Source organism: Micrasema longulum, unplaced genomic scaffold (genome assembly GCF_059751315.1).
Source record: "Micrasema longulum isolate JH-2025_06_02 unplaced genomic scaffold, ASM5975131v1 h1tg002095l, whole genome shotgun sequence".
Taxonomy (NCBI): domain Eukaryota; kingdom Metazoa; phylum Arthropoda; class Insecta; order Trichoptera; family Brachycentridae; genus Micrasema; species Micrasema longulum.
In genome coordinates, this window is record NW_028279262.1 from 1 (window position 1) to 21098 (window position 21098).

Genomic DNA, 21098 nt, shown 5'->3' on the forward strand with positions numbered 1-21098 from the left:
TCCAGTATGATCGTGTCGAGCTTCTATGAGAAGGCCGACCTGGAGATGTGGCTAAAGCCGGCCATCAAGCGGGAGCACTACAGCGAGCTGATCGAGGCCGGCTGGCCAGACCTGCTGCAAAAAGGACTCAGCTTCCTGGTGAGGAGGGAGTCAGACGGGCTGGCGGTGGGCGTGGCGCTCAACTTCGACGCTCGCGACGAACCCGCTCCGGAGCTCAACAACGAGCTGGTGACCATCTTCGAGTTCCTCGAGTTTGTGGAGGGACCCGTGAGGTGAGCTAAATTCATTAGCAATAAAGGCCACAGAAGCAGTAGTCTATTGAATAGAAGAACTCTTGCAAACCTTTTTTTATAAAGAAATCAACTCATTGATTCCCCGGAGATACCCAGAGTTGGTGTGTATATGATTGTTTTTCTCTTCAGAAAAAAAGGGCGTGTTTTTTTTAACAAAGTTTGTTTTCAACAAATTATTTTTTATTTTTAATTTTATTTTATTTATCAACTCTTCACTTCATGAGAGCCTAGTTTGATGATCTCATTTGATTCAGAGAGGAGCGCTTGCCTTCCGGAGTAGGAGAGATTCTGCATTCCTTCATGATGGCCACACACCCCAGTCTGTGTGCGCAGGAGAATGTGTCCGTCATCAAGTGTATGGAGGAGGAACTGGTCCGCGTTGCCACCCAGCAAGGCTTCTCCGGAGTCTTCACCACCAACACAAGCTCTCTCACCCAGGTACACATGGTCAACATCAGAAGTATTTTGTCGGCAAATTTCAACGGTTGCATAATCCAAGGAATATTGAGAAAGCCATGGCACCATCAAGTCTCTATAGTAGAGATGTTAAAAATTCGAATATTTGAATAGCAATATCACCGGCCCCACCCCACTCAATTATTCCATACTAAAGAGCCCGAAATGGGTCAACAAGAAATACTGTTTACTAAAAACAAACTTGTCGGCCTCGTGGTGTAATGGTCAACGCGTTTGCCCAACATGCGAGAGGTCTCGGGTTCGATTCCCGACATGGTTAACATTAAATATTTATTTAATACATCTTGCCTTGTAATGTAAGGTAAAAAAAAAAACCAATCTGTTAATTTCTCTAAAATTTTATTGTGCACGCGGAAACATTGATTGACACAACAGAGTAGATAAGTAAATGGTCATTTTATAAGAGCAATTGAATTTATGAACTTTGAACTTAAAATATAAAACAAATTTTATTTTACATAAAACGGATATTTTTATATCATGTTAAATAATATTTAATGTTTTAAAGATAATGTCATTCAAATGTCCCCTACTGCGTTGTTTAATCCGAGGTCTAATTTTCATTAGTTCTTTCATTAGATGAGCAAAGTAGGGTAAGAAAATTTACTACCCTGGCAACACTAACGAAATGTTCATTTTGTTTCTTCGACAATCTGACAAATGGAAAAATAATTAAATTTTTAAGTAATGCATTTGCTACTTAAACATTCGTTTGCTAAGTACACATGCAATGTGATACCATCCTGTTTCTTTAAGATCCTAGTGGTATTTGTACACTTTAAAAGGACAGAACATGGCATAGTTGAATTCAAATCAGGAGTTGCGTATTGAGCGACGTCTACAAAGAAACTAATGGGTCAAAACGTAATCCTACTCATTTATGAGTGGTTTAGTCGCCTTCTGTTTGATGTGCGTACGCGGTTCCTGGACTATTCTTAATTCTATGGCCCCAAAGACAGTCGAATGCGACATCGTAACTTCAACTGTCAAACTTCCTTCTTGTAAAACGCTCGGCATTCATGTTTGAATGACGAGTAGGTATTTTTGTTGTATTTTAACTTAAAATTTACAGCAGTGATCAATGTTATAATAATAACTGTACTTATCTTTGATCCATTCAAATCAAGTTTCAATAGAAACATGATTTTAAATTTATTTTTCGCTCGTCAATATCAAAATACGTACCTATTTGAGATATGTATTATAGAATATGTTTTTAAAATCCATTAAATGAATATGAAATGTTTCTAATAACATGTAGATGTGTGTTATGTCAAAGGCAAATAATCATTATCAATGTTGCAGAGTCTCAGTAAAACATTTTCTTTAATTTTTTTCATAATATTCCATCAAAATATTCAACGGAAGAAGTCTGACAAGAAACAATAAAAGTTTACGTGGCAGAGAGCCATAGATAATTACTTTCTAATTCGTGTTTGTAATTAAATGGTCGGAGGGTTTTCAAGAATAGCATTATGAGAAAGCAATCGAGATGCCCAATCGACTATTGTCGAGTGGGTAAGGCTCCAGGACTCCACACACCATTGTGTTTTAGTATAGATTTTGTTCATCTCTTGCAGCAACTCGGCGAGTTCATGGGGTACGAGACAATGTGCGATTACCAGGTGAACCAGTTCGTGATGTCTTCTGGCGAAGCTCCCTTCGCTCTGGCGCCCGACTCGCAGAGAGCCATTGTTTGCTGGAAACCAACCGAGTAACACTCGCACATTCCCTTAATATTGTATTCTGCGCTCGGAAACTCTACGTGATAGAGGAAACTGTCGTATACAAATATCAGATTAGCAATAAGCCATTAAGACATTCCCACTTTTAGGTTATTTTTCATTTGACCCTTTAAATTAAATAATCTTTTATGTAATAGCTTTATTTTTACAATATTGTGTTACTTTTAAGGCGTATTTATCTATGCAATACCCGGTACATTTTTATTATCTTACTGAAAATTTCATTATATTTAAATTTATTATTTATTCCTGTATTGATTTATTAAAGACCTGTCGATTTTTATACCGAAACAATATTATTTATCCTATTTTTGTGTGAACATTTTTTAGTACAATTGTTTTGTCCACAAAATAAATCCATCTTTGTAATAAAATATAAAAAAATCAATTTGAATAAAACTAAATTATTTACTCCTTTAAAAAATGGAACTGAATTTTTTAGAAAATACATGTTTTGAAACCGAATATATTTAAAAATTTTGTGCGTATTTAAGTGGTAGATAATATTTTAATACTTTATTGTATAAATTACGTACCGAGTATTTTTTTTTTATCATTTAAACTTATATTAGTTCATTTTATTTCCTATACTTTTATTTCAAATAATGTTTATCTTTTAAATGTATAATGTATATTTAATATGAGTACTAAGTATTTTAAATTTATTATAGTATATAAAATTTACCTTACGTATTCCTAGGATGTGTGTATTATGAAAGTGTCACGCTGTGATTTTACCAATATAAGAGAATGAAAAAAAATAATATTTAAAGTCAATCCAATGCATTTTATTTCATATGGGAGTGATATTCCTCTTTTTCCTAAACTTGTATTATTTCTAATGTCATTAATAAACTGGATATTAAAAAAATATGTTTGTGATTAAGAAAAAAATATTATATTAAACAAGAAAAGATCTATTTCACCACGTATTATAATTAAAATAACATTCGTTTCCAGTTTACTGTATTATGTGTGTATATTTGATAAGAAGCTAAAAAAAATACATTTCTTGTTAAAATGATTACATAGGTCAAATATTTGAAATATAAATTAAAAATCAAAACAAAATTATTTAAAAATTCAGTAGATTAAATTAACTGTAATTTTACTAAACAAACTATGATTGTGTATTTGATATTTGTAAATCTCTTTAAAATTAGGATTCCATTGCAATAAATATAGGTAGTTTAATTTATAATGTTTTTATGCCTGGTTGGATACAAAATGAACGAATTATTTTAAAGAATTACTATTATTTATATATTTCGTAGTATAACTACATTGTAAATATTATTTATTATAATGTTTATATTAAGTATTTGTATGAACAAAATTAATAAAAAAAACAAAAAAATATGTCTATTTTATTTTAATTATTAAAACAATAACGCGTGTGATTTTCTTCGACTTAACATGAGAGGTTAAAAAAATATTTTGACACTTTATGTCATAACTTTATAAGTACAAAAGTATAGGTACCGTTTGATACTGCAGTTAGTTATCTTATATATATTTTTTAAAACATTGTAGAAAAGAAATTAAAAAACAGAAAAAGAAAAAAGAATCAAATATAAAAGAAAGTCAGGGTCGCATTTTTTGCACATCCGTCGATAATCATAGTTTTTTTTTACATACATTTTGCAATTTTATTCAAAAGAGTTCTCTGAATTAACTTAGTACGATGGCGGATTGATAATTAAACTACCTAGCGCTAGATGGCAGCACAAACACAAAAAAATTTTTTTTTTTCCAAATTGCGATCTGTCAAACGGCAGCTGTTAAAATGTCACCCAAATTCATCGATTAGTTTATTTGTTGTAGTCGTTTGAAGTAAACAACTTCTGTGTTTCTTGAAAAATGGAAAAAAGCGAATTTCGTGCAGTGATTAAACACTATTTTGAACACTAAACACTTGTATAAAAGTTTATAATTCAGTCACTGTTAGGTATTCTCATTACGATTGAAATGTCAACTGGCTGGTTTATTCTAGAAATGAATAATGCCAAAAACGGCCGCGTCGATCGCCACATGAGTCATATGTCAAAAGTATCATCTCAAAGAAAAATAGTCCTTAAGAAATAATGTTTGAAATTGTGTTATGCAAATCAAGAATCTTCAAAAAAATTGTGTAATCTACAAGTTTACTCTAGGAGAAAAATCCCGCCACTGGGTTTAATATGTTCAAAATATAGTACACTTAGTTGTATGAAGAAATAAGCTGGAGTAATCGGCTAGTTCCTTGACTCATTGCTGGCGCTGAGCGCGCTTTATTAATATTTTTATTTATATTTGGAGACAAATTCAAATGGTGGTACTGTTTGTTTGTTTTTCTGTAAATAAAGTTACCGTAAAACATTATTATGGACAGTCAAATATAATGGTAAGCTGCGCATAATCGCTTCTATACACGATTCGCCCCTGGTGTATACATATAATATTATATCAATGCATCAAAACTAAATTAGTGTAGAGTAGAACAGTTTTCAGAAGTATCACATGTCATGTTATATCTATCCACATCTATAATACGTTCCTATGTTTTTCAAATTTAATTGTCGGCCTCGTGGTGTAATAGTCTTTGCGTTTGCCAAGAGATTTTGGGTTCGATTCTCGACATGGTTGATGTAAAACATTTATTTAAAAGAGTGTTTACACTAGAATATTCCATAGTCCCTGGACTGGTACCTGAAGCGTAAGACTGATCATCTTACCTTCATGTAACAAAAATGATCAAGATACGCTGCGATTGATGTACCAATGCAGTGCCTTATGCACCATTAGGTGTGGAAGGGGAATGATAAGGAGGATATTTTTTTTAAAAAAGATTTATTTATTTTTCTAAAACATATTTTTGAAAATCCATTCAATAAATAAATGAATGAATAATAATATAAAACATTTATATGTCGAGATCTGTGAACTGTGTAAAGCTGAGATATGCATTATAGACAGAATAAGGAAAGGGGTGCTGCGTTGGTTTAGACATGTAGAGCGAATAGACAGCGAAAGAACGGCTAAAAGAATCTACGATGCGAATGTTGATGGATGCAGACAACGAGGAAGACCGAGAAAGACCTGGCACGATCAAGTCCATCAAATACTTGAACATGGACATGTCGAAAATAGGAATAATCGGCGTGCGTGCATGAGAAGATGTATGAATGTAGAGGAAGCACGGTCTGTATGCAAAGATAAAATAATATGGCGTTCTATCCTCTCTGCCTATCCCTAGGGAAACGGCGCGATGGTTTGTTTGTTGTTTGTTTATTTTTTTCGTGTATTTTCGTGGTGTGAAGAATTCCTTGCAGAAATACATAGATTTAGATGTGTATGAGTTGTGTCATAATTATATCGGTAACATACTGTCTTTCAGGCAGGGGCGAACCGTGTATAGAAGCGATTATGCGCAGCTTACCATTATAATTGACTAACCATAATAATGTTTTATTGTAACTTTATTTACAGAAAAACAAATAAATAATTAACATTTATTTTTAATCATTTCCACCGTTTGTATGTTTATCCTAATATAAATATAAATTTTAATAAAGCGCGCCCAGCGCCTGCGGTGAGCCAAGAAACTAGCCGATTATTACAGCTTATTTTTTCATACAAATAAGTACACTATATTTTGAATGTGTAACCCCAGTGGGGGTTTTTTCTCCAAGATTAAACTTGCAGATTACACAAATTATTTGATGATTCTTGATTTGGAAAACAGAATTTCAAACATTGTTTCTTAAGGACTATTTTTCTTTGAGAACCTAATATGGACTGAATTCATAGTGATATTTTTAATTTATTTTTTAATGAATTATATATTTAAGCAATGGTATAAATATCTATATAATATAATATATCACGAAGTTACGTCGTTGGAGTTGATTTCATGGATGAGAGTTGTTGTATCACACAGAACCACAGAAAAATATCAATTTATAGCATATATTACTTACATTATATTATGTACCTCCTATGTAGGTACAAATATATGATTTTTTTTATAGCTTACCTGTAAATAAAATCACCATTCGCCACTGCTTTCAGGGGACATGTTTCTCTAACATAAAAAGTATCGAGTTTGATCCACAAGTAGTTGTTTGATCAATACATCGTATAGATATGACAACATTTGCAATATCTTAGTTTACCATGGAAACCAAATAAATACAAAAGTCAAAATCCAACCAAAATCATTTTATTGTTAGAGTCAACACAAATCGACACAAATTAAATATATTTACTGTGACCCCTTTGAGTAATTAAATTTTCTGTCTGAAATTTAAAAATAATTCATGAAAGATTAAAAAAATCAGAAGTATATTTAAAGGTAAGATAAAAATTTGCGTTAATTTGTTAGGTTAAAAAATTTTTTTGTGGGTGTTCACTGTATTCGTGTTATAATTTTTACGATTATCTGCATTTCATAGGACTATTTTTTATTAAACCCTTTTTACTAATGAAATATTTCTTGCTCAAATTTTCACCCACATCTTACAAACTGCATATATTATATGTTTTCAACATAGAATTAAGAATAGTCCAAGAACCACATACGCACATAAAACAGAATGCGACTAAGCTACTCATAAATGAGTAGGTTTACGTTTTGACCCATAGTTTCTTTTTAGACGTCGCTCAGTACGCAACTCCTGATTTGAATTCAACTATGCCGTGTTGTGTCCTTTTAAAGTGTAGAAATACTGCTAAGATCTTAAAGAAATAGGATGGTATCACATTTTATGTGTAATTAGCAAACGAATGTTTAAATAGCAAATGCATTACTTAAAAATTAAGTATTTTTCCATCTGTCAGATTGTCGAAGAAACAAAATGGAAATTTCGTTAGTGTTGCCAGGTTAGTATTTTTTTTACCCTAGTTTGCTCATCTAATGAAAGAACTAATGAAAATTAGACCTTTGATTAAACAACGCCGGGGGGGGGACATTTAAACGACATTACCTTTAAAACATAAAATATTATTTAACATGATATAAAAATATCCGTATTATGTAAAAAAAAAATTGTTTTATATTTTAAGTTCAAAGTTCATTAATTCAATTACTGTTATTAAATGACCCTTTACTTATCTACTCTGTTGTGTCAATCAATGTTTCCGCGTGCACAATTAAATTTTAGAGAAATTAACAGATTGCTTTTTTTTACCTTACATTTGTGTAGTGATTTTTTTTCCCATCAAACAACATTACGCGGCGACATCACGAATGCGCGCGGTGAAAGTAGGGATTATTGGACACAGTCCGATGTATTCAAATATGATTCTACGCTCCTTCTGGACTATTCTTAATTCTATGTATTTATGTTATTTTAAAAAATAAACAAATAGTGCTACTCAAAACTGAACTCCCCATTTATTGAAACAATGCTTTATATTTTTTTGAAGTAATTGACATATCTAAAGATGGATAAGAAGTATGAAAGTGTTCTGGCGGAAAGAGATATTATTGGCACCCAACTGGTCAAGAAGAATGATGAACTCGCTCTTCAAGATGAGAAAATTAAAATGTTGATGGTCACCCTTTCTACAGGTAGAGTTATATTTTATTGTTTTATTTATTTTATTTTGATTTTAATTTTATTAATTTTTCACGCCCATAAGGCTTTAACATACATAAAAGTTATATAAAATACGGGTATACAGGATGTTCTTTAAACCCTGACACATCCAAAACCACGATGATCAGTATGGGCAAGAAGACATATTAGATAAGCATATTTTAAAAAATATTTAGAACATAGAAAATTTGTAAAAATAAAATATTTAAAAGAACAAATGGTTGCTTACTTCTGCAGGGGAGAAACGAGGGGGGCGCGGACGCGCGGTTAACGGTATGTCAGACTCCCCCCTCCCCCTCCTCGTTTCTCCCCTGCAGAAGTTAGCAACCATTTGTTGATATTATTGTATTTTTTGAATTTTATGTTGTTTATACAGGTGTTCTTTAAAACCTGTCACATCCGAAACCACGATGATCAGTTTAAGCAAAAAAACATATTGGCACATTAAAATATTTTTTTAGAACGAATAAAATTTTTAAAAATAAAATATTGAAAATAGCAAATTGTTGCTTATTTCTGCAGGGGTGAAAGAGGAGGGGGAGGGGGGAATCTGATACTGCGCCGCGCTCCCCTCACTTCTCCCTTGCGGAAGTAAGCAACCATTTGTTTTTTTTAATGTTTTATTTTTTTTAAAAATATTTTTTCTGAATATTTTTTAAAATATGCTAATATGTCTTGTTGCCCATATTGATCATTGTGATTTCGGATGTGACAGGGTTTAAAGAACACCCTGTATAAAACCATTTCTATATCATATTTTATAAGATGTTTAAAAATCGATAGAATTTCAAATATATTCGGTAGATTGTGTTCCAAAAATCGATTTCCATTCGATCAAATCGACCGGTAAGAGGAAAAGACCAAAAAACATAATTCTTTAGAGAAACAATTAATTATTTATGTATACAAATAAGATTTTCAATGCGCTGTACAAGTTTGGGTAGAAATAAGAAGGAGTGTGATTACTTTTTATTTAATTTTAAAAAACTTTTATGTTAGTGTCATAAACCATTATGTAGGTACGATAGGTTGATAAATTACTTAGATGTTCGGTCCAATATATAATGACAGGGTTTTCAGATACCTTTGCGTGTGATATATATATTTATTCAAATGCAGTTTTCTCAAAATGAGGTATTTTTAATTAGTTCCCTATTGAACTAAGGAATCGATATGTTACGTAAATAAATACAATTAAAAGCAGCTAGGTACATAATATTGTCATTGAAAATAAACATAATATTAACTTCTATATGATATGGAACTTATACATTGATTTTGAAAATTTACAAGGCTCACGTTAAATACATTGATGTTGTTAGCATGTTGGTTCACAAGTACATGCATCTGTACTACTGGTTGGCGCTGTAATTGGTCTATGATGGACCGCAGTAGAATAGAGTATCACATCGGATAACTCGACCGGGCACTCGCGCACCAATAAAATTTATGAGATGACAACAATCGAACGTTGATGTTATTATTTTAAATAATAAAAGCTAATCATTTCATTTTCGTCTGTTTTCTAGTGTTCAAATAATCATTTCAGTGTGTGTAATTCAATCGGTATAAAATTCATAAAACGCAAAAAACTATACTGAACTCTTTCGATATCCTTAACATGAACCCTTTAATACGGTGACCGAGCTATATTCGATTTGACTTCGCACTGGGACAACAATATACAATGTGTTTTCATTATTTTTACAGACTCGAAATCCTGTATCGTCCGCAGCAAAAATCGCAAGGCTCTTATGCTGTTTTTAATGTTTTGTATACAGTGGTGGCGTAGCGTGGGTTGGCACCCGGGGCGGTTTTCAAATGAGAACCCCCCAAAATAAAACAACGAATACTTACGAAACGAGCTTATGTGACGTTATTTTACTAAAATATTCAATAAAATGGTCAAAGTTGACTTTTCTTTCCCTTTCAATTGACAAAATAAGAGAGATTGGATAGTCGCGGGCTCATAGTTGATCTTAAATACCATTTAATTAACTTTGATTTTGAAATGCTTCTTTCACACGAAGCCACCGAAACGCAAATAGTTAGGAAGAATCGGAGACACAGCGCTAGATTCGGAACGGACTCCATTTTACAATGAATCTCAAACCCTGCATCTGCGACTGACTGGACGGGCATGCACGGGGTGACAAAATATTTGAGGTGACACTTGATATGAAAAGTGGTTTATGAGTGTTCAAGAAGAGTGAGATAGATAGCTATTTTGCAGTTCCTTAGTAAGTAGGCACGTCTACAAGTCTATAGCGCAGTAGCGTCTTTGATACCAAATTTCTAGTGAAGCTCAGATTTTAAGGATAAGTATAATATGCGTAAATCATGTCGTACGGACCATGTTTGTTGGCATCTTTGAGCATTTTTATATTAGTTGCTAGTTTTTTATCTTCATAATGTGTTGATATAATGACTATCTCTTCGTTCTAGTAACGAGAGAACCCTTTTAATACCCTGCCATTGCTCTAATTTTCTTGCCTCCTCTTTCACAGTAGTAGCCGCTCGACTGTGGAATAATCTACCCACTAATGTTAGAGACGCCCATTCTTTATTTACATTTAATTCAATATTGAAATGTCACTATCTAAATATTTAAGTTGTTCCTTTATCCTTCTTCTTTCCTTCCCATCCCCTCTCCTCTCTTCATAGTATAGTGTTATTATTTTTTTTATATATTATTTTTTATTTTTGTATAAAAAAGTAAGATTCAATGTGTCCCATGTATTTATAATTTTCTCAAACTGAACGGTTTTGGTAGGTAGGAAGAAATTGCCTTAAGGCAATTTGCCCGCCCTTATATGTATATGTATAAGAAGTGTCAAATAAATAAATAAATACGAATTAAAATAGATATTAGGTACTGGTGAAAAGCATTGATTTCTTAGTGAGGCTCAGCCTCACTTGCTTCATATGCTCCTTCGTCCCTGTCCCTGCTATAGCGCACTTGATACGGTAAGAAAACTGTACAGTTTCTCGTGTAGTTTGCAAACTGTGCTGTATAAAGCGAATTTATGAAAAGTTTAAGTAGATATGGATATTTAAATTTATTTCAACAGAGGGGGAAAACATTTTTGAGAAGGGAATATGAAAGTCAAGGCATTTACAGGGCTTATGACCTGTCATTGGCTGGTTTAAGTGGCCACTTTACACACTGTGTAACATTCACCATTCTGCCCACATTTCCTCAACTCTTCCATCTGTTGACTTTTATGAAGTAATATGAATCCAGCCAGTCAGCAAGCATTTGGACATACTCAAACATTGTTGAGATATGGATATATTTAATGATTGATTTGGTGTTTATTTTGTAGAACTCCATATTTAAACTTATAATTAGAAATCAAACACTGATTTGAGTCTACTGAACACTTTATTTTATTTTTACAAATATAAACATATAAAAATAAAAACTTCGTGACAATTGTTTCGCCTTATTAGGGCATTTTCAAACGAATGTGAAGATTATTTGGATTGAATGTTCTTATATAGTTATATAATTCAAGGTACTCGAGTAGAAAATAAAAATAATAACTTATGAACTATAGCATGTACATTAATCATAATTGAGGGAAAAACCAACAGTTAAGGGTGAGGCTAAGTGTTTAATAGGTAATGGGGAATTTAGGTATTTATATTTGAATTTCGGGAAAAATATAACAAAGTAAGTATTTATTGACATACAAGTATGTATTGTGAGATAATTAAGTGTTCAGTAGACTCAAATCAGTGTTTGATTTCTAATTATAACTTTATATAATTAATGGTTTGAAAAACGTAAAAAACAAATTTCCTGCTTGTAAACATACGACAATAACTTACGATCGCGCTTCAAAAATATACATATTTGTGTCTTAAATGGATAAGTGAATGTAGGATTCGCTCGCCCCCCGCGCTCACCCCGCCTGTCACGCGCGCTTGTGGTTGTGCGAGTATTTTTTCTAAGCTGCACTGTGGACGGTGTCACCCGTCACCCCTCGGTGCTGGGCACCCGGGGCGGACCGCCCCCACCGCCGCCACTGTTTGTTTACTCGTATATTTGATAAAACGCAGTTTTTCATCCAATAGAATACCACTAAATTCAATCAAATGTATCGAGTATATTATATTTTGCAAGGAAAAGATTTATGTTTGCTACTTAATCCTTGTTCGCCGTTTCAATAATCATATCTTAGAACATCAAAATGCGTTATATATATTTTAATAAATCATCAGAGATCTTTGATATTCTTGTATTATATTATGTAGGTATAATAAGTGTTAAGTATACATTTATATTTTTGACTAGGCGAGAAACAGTATGCCCAGCGCTTGGACGATATCAAGCTTTTAAGACTGGAGATCAAAAGACTGCGGAGAGAAAAAAATATACTAGCAAAGGGTATAGAAAATATGACAGATATGCGACTCGAGGTAAACAAATACTTTTACATAATAGAGAAATATCACGATTTTTTTTCTCGTTTTATATTCATAAGGGTCTATGAAATACTGTCAAGTAAAAAAATATTTTTTTTGTACCTATTAGTAGCATAAAAATAAATTTTAAATTCCCGCAAAAACGTTTACTGTCTTGGCCCCGCCTCTAATACGTCACGATTCGGTTACATTTTGAACGTTGTTCGTGACCGCTTAAATTTAAATAAAACATCGTCACGAATCTTGACGTCATAATTGTCGAGGCCAAACAAGTCGCGTTTTTGTAGACATATTTTTTAACAATTTTATTTTAAAGGTTGTGTATGAAAACATTTCTCCAGAATATCCTAATTGATTTTGAAAATACAATTAACTTTTCTAAATCCATTTCACATATTTTTGTCGGTATTCGTAGTATGTGATATTTCCTTATTGTTACATAGTATATCTTCGATGATCCAATTATAATTATTATGAATAAGTCCTATTTTGTATATTATCTGACAGAAACGTCTTGCAGCTACAGTGCTACTAAGGGAACTCTAGCTCCTTATTTATTTTGAAAACCATTTTTTTAATGGCATATTTCAATAAATTTATTAATTTCACTGCTATGTTTAAAAAATTCACATATTAAGACAGTATTTTAATTTAAATATTCAAAACTTAGCGCGGTATTTATTTTTTGCCCATTAAAAGGAGGAAGCAAAACTAATTTCTAAATAAAATATTTCAGTATTTATTATGAAATACAAAACTTATATTATTTTTGAAGAATATAATATAAATAAGCAAATGATCAAATAAAATTTCTTACATTTATTGTCATGAGCTGTTAATCATAAGCTGCTCATAAGTCCTGTCAATGCCTAAACACCCAAATTACAGCGTATTTGTAAAACCCTGTCACATCCAAAACCACGATGATCAGTATGAGTAAGAAGAAAAATTGACATATTTAAAAAAAAATAGGTTTAATTTCATTATTATTAATATCGTCGCAGCTGTCTTCATAATTAAAGAAATTTCTAAAATTAAACATATAGTTTTCATTTATTTATTTATTCATATTTTACTCTTACAAACTATAAACAATAATAAAAATAATGTGAACTCACTGGGGTTACCCGTGCCGAGGACACTAAACAATATACTTTTTAAAAATGTTTTTACATTTGAGAATAAACAAAGAAGACTAACTTAATAAACAGAGATAATTAACAAAATATTTATACTGTTTTAAAAACTAGTTATATATGTACATCTATATTATTTATATTACAAAACGCACAATGAAATTAACAAAAACCTAACATAAGCTATACACTTGTGGAGCAATTGATTCAATATTGGTTTGGGCGAATAAGACAACCCATTTTACTTCTACCTAGCTCCACTATCCATTTTTTTATATTGTTTTGAAAATTTTTCTCATTACTAATTGTTTTAATAGATAGCGGAAGTAGGTTATGGATTTTCATTGAATAATACTCAAAATCCCTTTGTCCGAAAGTGGTTTTAGTTTGTATTTGTTTAAGTTGTCTTCGTGTTGAGAATCTAGTGATTATATTATTTGTATTTACTTTTATTTATCTGAATAAATCATTAGACTTTATATTTCAATGTATAATTTTGATTGTATATGCAATCCTAAGCCAGACTTTTTTTTTGTAATATTATTGACTGTGTATTTATTCATCAGGTATTTAATTTGGAAAGAAATTTGAATCGCGAAAGACAGCGAGTGCGGGCGTTGGAAGAGTCTTTAGCAACCCCTCTGAACATCCACAGGTGGAGAAAACTGCAGGGAACTGATCCAACAACATTAGAACTCTTAGATAAGGTGAAAATCATGCAAAAGTATGTATTCTTTCATATTTCTTTTCCTTCATGCTCGAATGAAAATGTCTGATAAAGTAATTCAATTTAGTTTTGAGCGAATCCATCTCACATTTCAAGACAAAAAGACTTGATTTATTACTTCCATACACACTAACTGATATACTAAAATAGAATAAAATTCATTAGTTAAGTATACCTTGAAAAATAAGCTTTTGTAGCTTTAAAACCAGTTGGTAGAAAAAAAAAATAATAGGTGGTTAAATTTTTTTTTTTTGCACTACAACAGGCCAGGAGGCCAATTACAGTGGTGAATTACAGTGGTGAATTACATCACAGAACACCCAGGCTTGAGAAAAATCACATTTTAAATTTTTGTGTTCTCACCGGGAATCGAACCCGGAACCTTCCGTGCGTGAGTCAAGCGTCTTGACCACTACATCACAGAGGCCGCTTATATTAATAAACAAAGTTATTCATTGCTAAAATTACTATTTATAAATTCTAACTCAAAGGTGTTTGTTTTTAATGTATATGTATTTTTTGGACCACGGTTGGCCTTATTTTTGTCTCATTAATTTTTTATACTCAATCAGCAGTTTTATTTTAAATATATATTTTGTAATTGTTTGCAGAAAATTGCTCGATAAATCTCAAAATGTGGCAGAATTAGAAAAACTTTGTAACACCTTGAGGGACAATATGCCAAAAGGACCTAGTCCCGATTTAAAGGTAAGAAAGATTGTTACCGGCTGATTAACTTTTGTATTGTTTGCTTTATTTTACTAATAAATTATCATTCAGAGACCTATAAAAAATTTCTTACATATTCATATTGAAGTTTGCAAAAAACAGTTCGGTATAATAATGACAGGTGATTAAGAATAAAAATATTATTTTATTTCAGGCTGAAGTAATACGATTAAAAAAAAACTCGTTTTCACAAAATGAAGAAATTAAATGCCTTATTGGAGGTATGTATTATTTTTTTATGTTTATTAGAGGCTTTGATCCCGCCACTCGCCAGAAGCTGATGGACGCTCAAATATTGCTGGTTCGCAGATTTGCTTTATCTTTATTCTTTGCCACCGAACCCAAATATAAATTAATCCAATTACCTACCTTGTACTGGGATTCTTAGCACCTTATTGGCACTTGTTTGTTTCTTGATTATTAATATGCGATAACACGACACAATGATTTATTGATCGCTAAAACAAATTATTAACGATCGCGCTGGTAATATCAAAAATCATGTGGTGACAGTTCAGTTGTTATAAGGGCCGGAGAGAAAAAGATTGTACCCACTACTGTGGGTACAATCAAGGATAATTACAACATTTTCAATAGGTAGCAATAAATTTAACACGGCAACCTAGAAGTAAATGTGCAATACACATATACGTAGTACATGTGGCGCAACCAGGCTTCAATAATAATTATTCTCATTCATAAGTTTTAACTGAACCGTTTTAACTTTGAAAAGTCATAGCACTGATAAATATATTAAATAAATAGCTATAAATAGCCTTGAAATTACTCCACGTGTGACGTCACAAGTTCTCTTTAGTGAGTTATGCTGATTGGCGAATTGGCTACCTGGAACCCAACACTCTTATCATTGGTCGATTGGGAAGAACTAGTGACGTCATTCAAAGTAGTAGGTTTTTATTAAAGTCATTTTAATTATTGTTTTCATACATTTTCAAAAAACTTTTCCGTACAACTTAAAACTCTAATTTTTTATTTGTAATATTTACTAACATTGATTAATGTGTTTAATACTTTGTTTTCCTTTTTATAGTGTATTAATACTGTAATAACGAGTGTAATTTATTGAATGAAAACTCTATACATGTTCAAAACCAAAACTATATTATTATTTTCACAAATGGGGAAGTCCAGCGCTACGGGAAATTTGATACATAAAATGTTTTCTTACATGCAGTAAAAATTAGACCATTTAACTGGACCGTGAAATTTCTCAAAAACGTAGAAAAGTTTAAATAAAAATGAACTTCTTTGAACTACGTCACTAGTTCTTAAGAATCAACTGATGATAGAGTGTTGTGATGGATTTCCGGTTTCATGTATTTCAAAATATCTCGTCTTTTGTTTAATGTAACATAACATTTTTTTGGCACTGTTTGCAACAAAAAAAAATTAGCACAGGCTTTTAAGAGTTAAGAAAATCAACTGATAATACGCTTTCAATCTGTTTTTTGCGTCACATAAGCTTTATAAAAATTATGTTAAACTAGTGTGGTTTCACCGGGAATCGATCCCAGGTACATCACAAGGCCAGATTACTAAAAAGGACCAGATTACTAAAAGGGGCCAGATTACTAAAAGGGGCCAGATTACTTAAAGCCCTAATTCTTAAGTAGGGTTCCCACAAGGACAGAACAATATTTTCCTGTCCCAGCGTCAGACTTATTGTCATTGTGTGAACAGAAATTTGGAGGACAGGATCGAGACATTATCATTGACGGACATCTCCGCAGGACAATGGAATACCCCCACCAGCATACACACCTGCATTATCCGAATAAAAATGTGCTTTTTGTTCCGCACACACACACAAAAGAGTCGCGTGGATGGCAGGCATCCTGAAGAAATTACAAAGTTATAAAGGATTATGATAAAATTATAAATAAACTGAAAATGAAACTTCTTGGTTAAGTTTTACTTTTTATTATTTCGACCAACGAGCACTTTCGCCTAAGCAGGCGATAGATATCCCAGATACCTTAGTTTAGTCTAAATTTGAAATAGCGTAATCTGCCGGTCTAAAAGTAATTATATTTTAGTTAAATAAAACTTTTAAGTATATTTCAACCTTTAAAAAATATTGTTTTTATCTAATTTGTATTTTTTTTATTATTGCTTGATTAAAAAAAAACATTCGTTTTAAAATGGCAAAATCGTATGATTTCCTAATTTTGCGTTCGTTTTACCCGACTACAGCCTTAATGATTTTGATAAAATTATAAATTAAGTTATCAGTACAACTTCTTGGTTTAGTTTTACTTTTTTATTGTTTTGACCAACAAGCGCTTTCGCCTAAGTAGGCATTTTCAAGACTAGTGAATAGTTTACAACGTTTACAGCTTTTATACTATTCTTAACATATTTTGGAGATAAGATAAAATAAGTATTTTAACAGGGGACAAAAAACATAAATATTTACGACTATGTAGTTTGCTAAACAGTTCATTTTTGGGAGTTTTTGGACCGAAATTGGGATTAAGCTTTTATTATTTAAAAGGTGGGAAAAGAACACATGGCGAAATACAACACAGTGGGAAATACACATTTCAACAAATAAAGTTAGCACAATACTTTGATTTTTTGACAGGGAATTTTACATACCTATAGATGAAAGCGCTCATTGGTCAAAATAATAAAACATAAAACTTAACCAAGAAGTTTCATTGATAAGTTTATTTATAATTTTATCATAATCATTAACTATTGAGTTTTATCAAGAAATATCAACAAAAAACATCAATATTACAAAGTTATAATTGATTGACCTACTTATAGGAGCAAACGGTGCAGAGAAAACATGGCTATGGAAATGCCGGGTTTCACTCGCCCTTTTTTTTGTTATTTAGTTTGTCTTCCCAACAATTCAAATACATCTGGTATTCAAAATATATATTTTGCAAACTCGCTTGTTTTATCATGTATTTATTTTCGCAGCGTTCCACATGTGACCTACGGTCAAACTGTTGTATTGTTCCATTGTCCTATCTTGCAATATATCTATATGCTATCTTGTTGATACTGTTCATGAAGCTATTAGAATTGTTCATAAAGGACGGCACAATATTGTACCGTCATTGTATTGTCCTCGTGTGAACTCGGCTTTTATGTTTGAAGGTGTTACATTTCAAACAGAATGTGTGGTTTTGTTCAACAGAACTAGGAATGAGAAATTCCCAGTTGAGCGAGTACAAACTGGATATTGATGCAGCCAAAACGGAGATCAAGGAACTGAAAGAAAAGCTTTACTCTCTGGAGAAGGGACCAGTAGAGATGATTACAGATATACCGAAGGTAGAAATTCCTCAGGAAGAAACCATCTTGGGACGTCCTTCACAAAAACCAATTAGCAAATTTTTCGGAGGTGGATTTAGAATATCAAAGGATTAAATAATTATTAATGCAGCCAGCTTATTTTTGTTTCGGCAGTAATCTTTTAGTAATATGTATATTTATACAAATATCTGATTTTTATTTGTTTTTAATCGATCTTTGTTAATCACAAATGATTATTTTCTTTAAGTATTAAAAATAAAAAATAACAAACCTTTTTTTGTGTATATTTTTTTTCTTTTTTACTGGGGACTTTTGTTCTTGTCAGTCGTACATAACCGTGCATTGTTGTTTTTTCCATTTTGTGTTGTTTATATAAATATTCCATGTATTTTTTTAGGTAAGTAATTTCATATAATATTTCCAAGGAGTTTTAACCAAATTAAGCGCTAAGCGAGTATGGTCGTACCGTGTACGTCTCAAATAATTTATACATCAAGGAGCGTGGACGTACATTGTACGGCGTCGCTTGTCAAAAATCTTGCATTTAATTTATACATAAAAAGAATATGGCAATGTCATCTACACTACTATCACAAGGAAAAAGGCAGTTAGAAAAATGAAAACCACTTCTTAATGTACCTCATCGTACCTTGCGTACCAATGCTGTGAGAAATTTTAGAACCAACATTGGATTCTTTTCCCCTCTGCCAAGGAACCTTAGAACAGTTAACAAAATCTCACTAAACAATACTGTCGATGTGCTCCTGCAGCAAGGGCGAGCATTCAAGAAGCAAATGGTGTTATTACTCCTGGCTTGAGATGACACACTTGCCATGTCTGCCTAGATTATGCCATGACTATACCTATTGTACATTTAAATGGATTCTAAGATTGTTTATCATCATCATCATCATCATTCCCTTTCCGCAGCTAATTGATTTATTTAAGCTTTATTAAGTTAGTTCATAGCATCTTAAGAACTAATATAAACTTTTATTACAATTTTAACATCACAATTTTTTTATAAAAATTTCTCAATAACATATTTTTTCAAATTAATTTTAAATATTTCAATCTTTTCTATCTCCTTTATTTCTTCAGGTAACTCATTGTACAGCTTCAATCCCTTATACAATGAGTTATGACATTCTGTTTTTCTCCTCATTGGTAATCTTATCTTTTTTTATCCCTTGTTTCATATGTATGACATTGTTAATTAAATTTTATTATTGTTTTTATTTTATTCATCCCCTTACACAAACAATATTTTACGTATAAAAATTGCTACATTATATTTAATTTGCTGCTTTACTGTGAGCAAGCCAATTTTTTTGTGCATTCTTTCTACATTAGAATAGATATTTCTTTGGAGTATAATCCTCATCGCCTTATTTTGAAGAAATTGTATTTTTTTAATTTCTCCTTCATTACATAAAAAAAGAATAGAAGAACAGTAATTTATGTGTGGACATATGATTGTTTATATATAAGAACACTACTCTTTAAATCTATTACATTTCGCAATCTTCCCATAAATGAAATTGTTTTTGTTGCACATTGGAAATATGTTTTGAAATTCAAATATCTATAAAAGTAAACCCTGAGATATTTTATTTCGTCCACAGAATTTATATTTAAATCCCTGGGGTATATTTTTTCTCCCAATACTCATATATTTTGTTTTTGAGATATTTAATTATAATTTACTTTAATTTATTTTGATAAGCTAATGATGCATAGAGCACTGCATTGATATACTAATTGCAGCGTATCTTGATCATTTTTTTGTTACGTGAAGGAAAGATGATCAGTCTTATGCTTCAGGTGGCAGTCCAGGGATTATTGAATATTCTAGTGTAAGAACACCTTTTTTAAATAAACATTTCATGTCAAACATGTCAGGAATCAAACTCGAGACCTCTCGCATGGTAGGCGAATGCGCTGACCACTACACCACGAGGCTGACATATCGTGAATGCCAATCTATTAAGGCTTTCATAAGCCTGTTGATTGGCTTAAAAAAATATATTTAAAAAATCATACCATTATTTGATACATAGCAATGAGCAGTAAATTTTTTTATTTCAGTATGAAAAACGGTAAAACGATTTATTTTTTTTAAGCTAAAAACAATATCTAGAGATCCATTAGCAAAAACTCAGTGTAGATATGGCACACACAGGTTAGAGGTTAATTTATTTTTGGTAATAATATATTTTGTTTAATAATATTATTTATTTAATATTTTGACAAGATTCTTTTAGTCATGAGATAATCCATTAGCTTAAGAATCATACAGCCAAACACAATGTTGCATGTAATGAGTGCAGCTTGAAGGTTAAATATGAATTAGGGCTCTAAGATACCTATCGGACCTGTGTATTAGGAAAAATAAAAGTCAAAGAAAATCTACTCTTAGCTCAGCATTTAATTCAGGCAGAGAAAAACTTGTCAAAATCCGGCACACCCCAAACATTTGGAGATCGTGCTTTTGCCGTTCCCGGCCCCTCTGCCTGGATTCTATTGCCTTCAAACTTACGTATCATCGGCAGTCCCAGTCAGTTCAGATCTCAACTAAAATCTCACTTCTTTAGTTTATCATACTCTCAATTTTAAATCAGAAAATATATGTCACTTTAGCTTAGTTAGAATGTAAGTTTACATATATGATTGTAAAGCGTCCTTGAGGT

General features: G+C 31.8%; 2 protein-coding genes across 3 annotated transcripts; both read left to right on the top strand.

Annotated features, from left to right (window-relative positions):
* The first annotated feature begins 6 nt into the window (after nucleotides 1-6).
* On the top strand, nucleotides 7-3840 carry LOC148273044 (beta-alanyl-bioamine nonribosomal peptide synthetase ebony-like). Its single transcript, XM_088239222.1, has 3 exons — nucleotides 7-272; nucleotides 548-731; nucleotides 2351-3840. Exons 1-3 carry the CDS (start codon nucleotides 7-9, stop codon nucleotides 2486-2488), a joined length of 588 nt encoding a protein of 195 aa, XP_088095348.1. The 3' UTR covers nucleotides 2489-3840.
* A 2859-nt stretch (nucleotides 3841-6699) lies between these two features.
* LOC148273045 (cilia- and flagella-associated protein 58-like) lies at nucleotides 6700-18674 on the top strand. Of its 2 annotated transcripts, XM_088239223.1 has the most exons (7): nucleotides 6700-6848; nucleotides 7922-8066; nucleotides 12395-12519; nucleotides 14228-14385; nucleotides 15000-15096; nucleotides 15272-15338; nucleotides 18290-18674. In XM_088239223.1, exons 2-7 carry the CDS (start codon nucleotides 7940-7942, stop codon nucleotides 18520-18522), a joined length of 807 nt encoding a protein of 268 aa, XP_088095349.1. In that variant the 5' UTR covers nucleotides 6700-6848; nucleotides 7922-7939; the 3' UTR covers nucleotides 18523-18674. The 2 variants fall into 2 exon arrangements, 1 of the variants encoding a protein (XP_088095349.1); XR_015824704.1 differs by lacking the exon at nucleotides 18290-18674 and having other exon boundaries at nucleotides 14228-14368.
* Nucleotides 18675-21098: the final 2424 nt, after the last annotated feature.

Excerpts from the sequence above, each read along its gene's own strand:
- LOC148273045 (XM_088239223.1), top strand. The coding sequence starts at position 7,940 with ATGGATAAGAAGTATGAAAGTGTTCTGGCGGAAAGAGATATTATTGGC. Across the intron at positions 12,520-14,227 it reads TGACAGATATGCGACTCGAG|GTATTTAATTTGGAAAGAAA; the intron begins GTAAACAAATAC and ends TTTATTCATCAG. Across the intron at positions 15,339-18,289 it reads AATTAAATGCCTTATTGGAG|AACTAGGAATGAGAAATTCC; the intron begins GTATGTATTATT and ends TTTGTTCAACAG.
- LOC148273044 (XM_088239222.1), top strand. The coding sequence starts at position 7 with ATGATCGTGTCGAGCTTCTATGAGAAGGCCGACCTGGAGATGTGGCTA. Across the intron at positions 273-547 it reads TTTGTGGAGGGACCCGTGAG|AGAGGAGCGCTTGCCTTCCG; the intron begins GTGAGCTAAATT and ends CATTTGATTCAG. Across the intron at positions 732-2,350 it reads ACACAAGCTCTCTCACCCAG|CAACTCGGCGAGTTCATGGG; the intron begins GTACACATGGTC and ends CATCTCTTGCAG.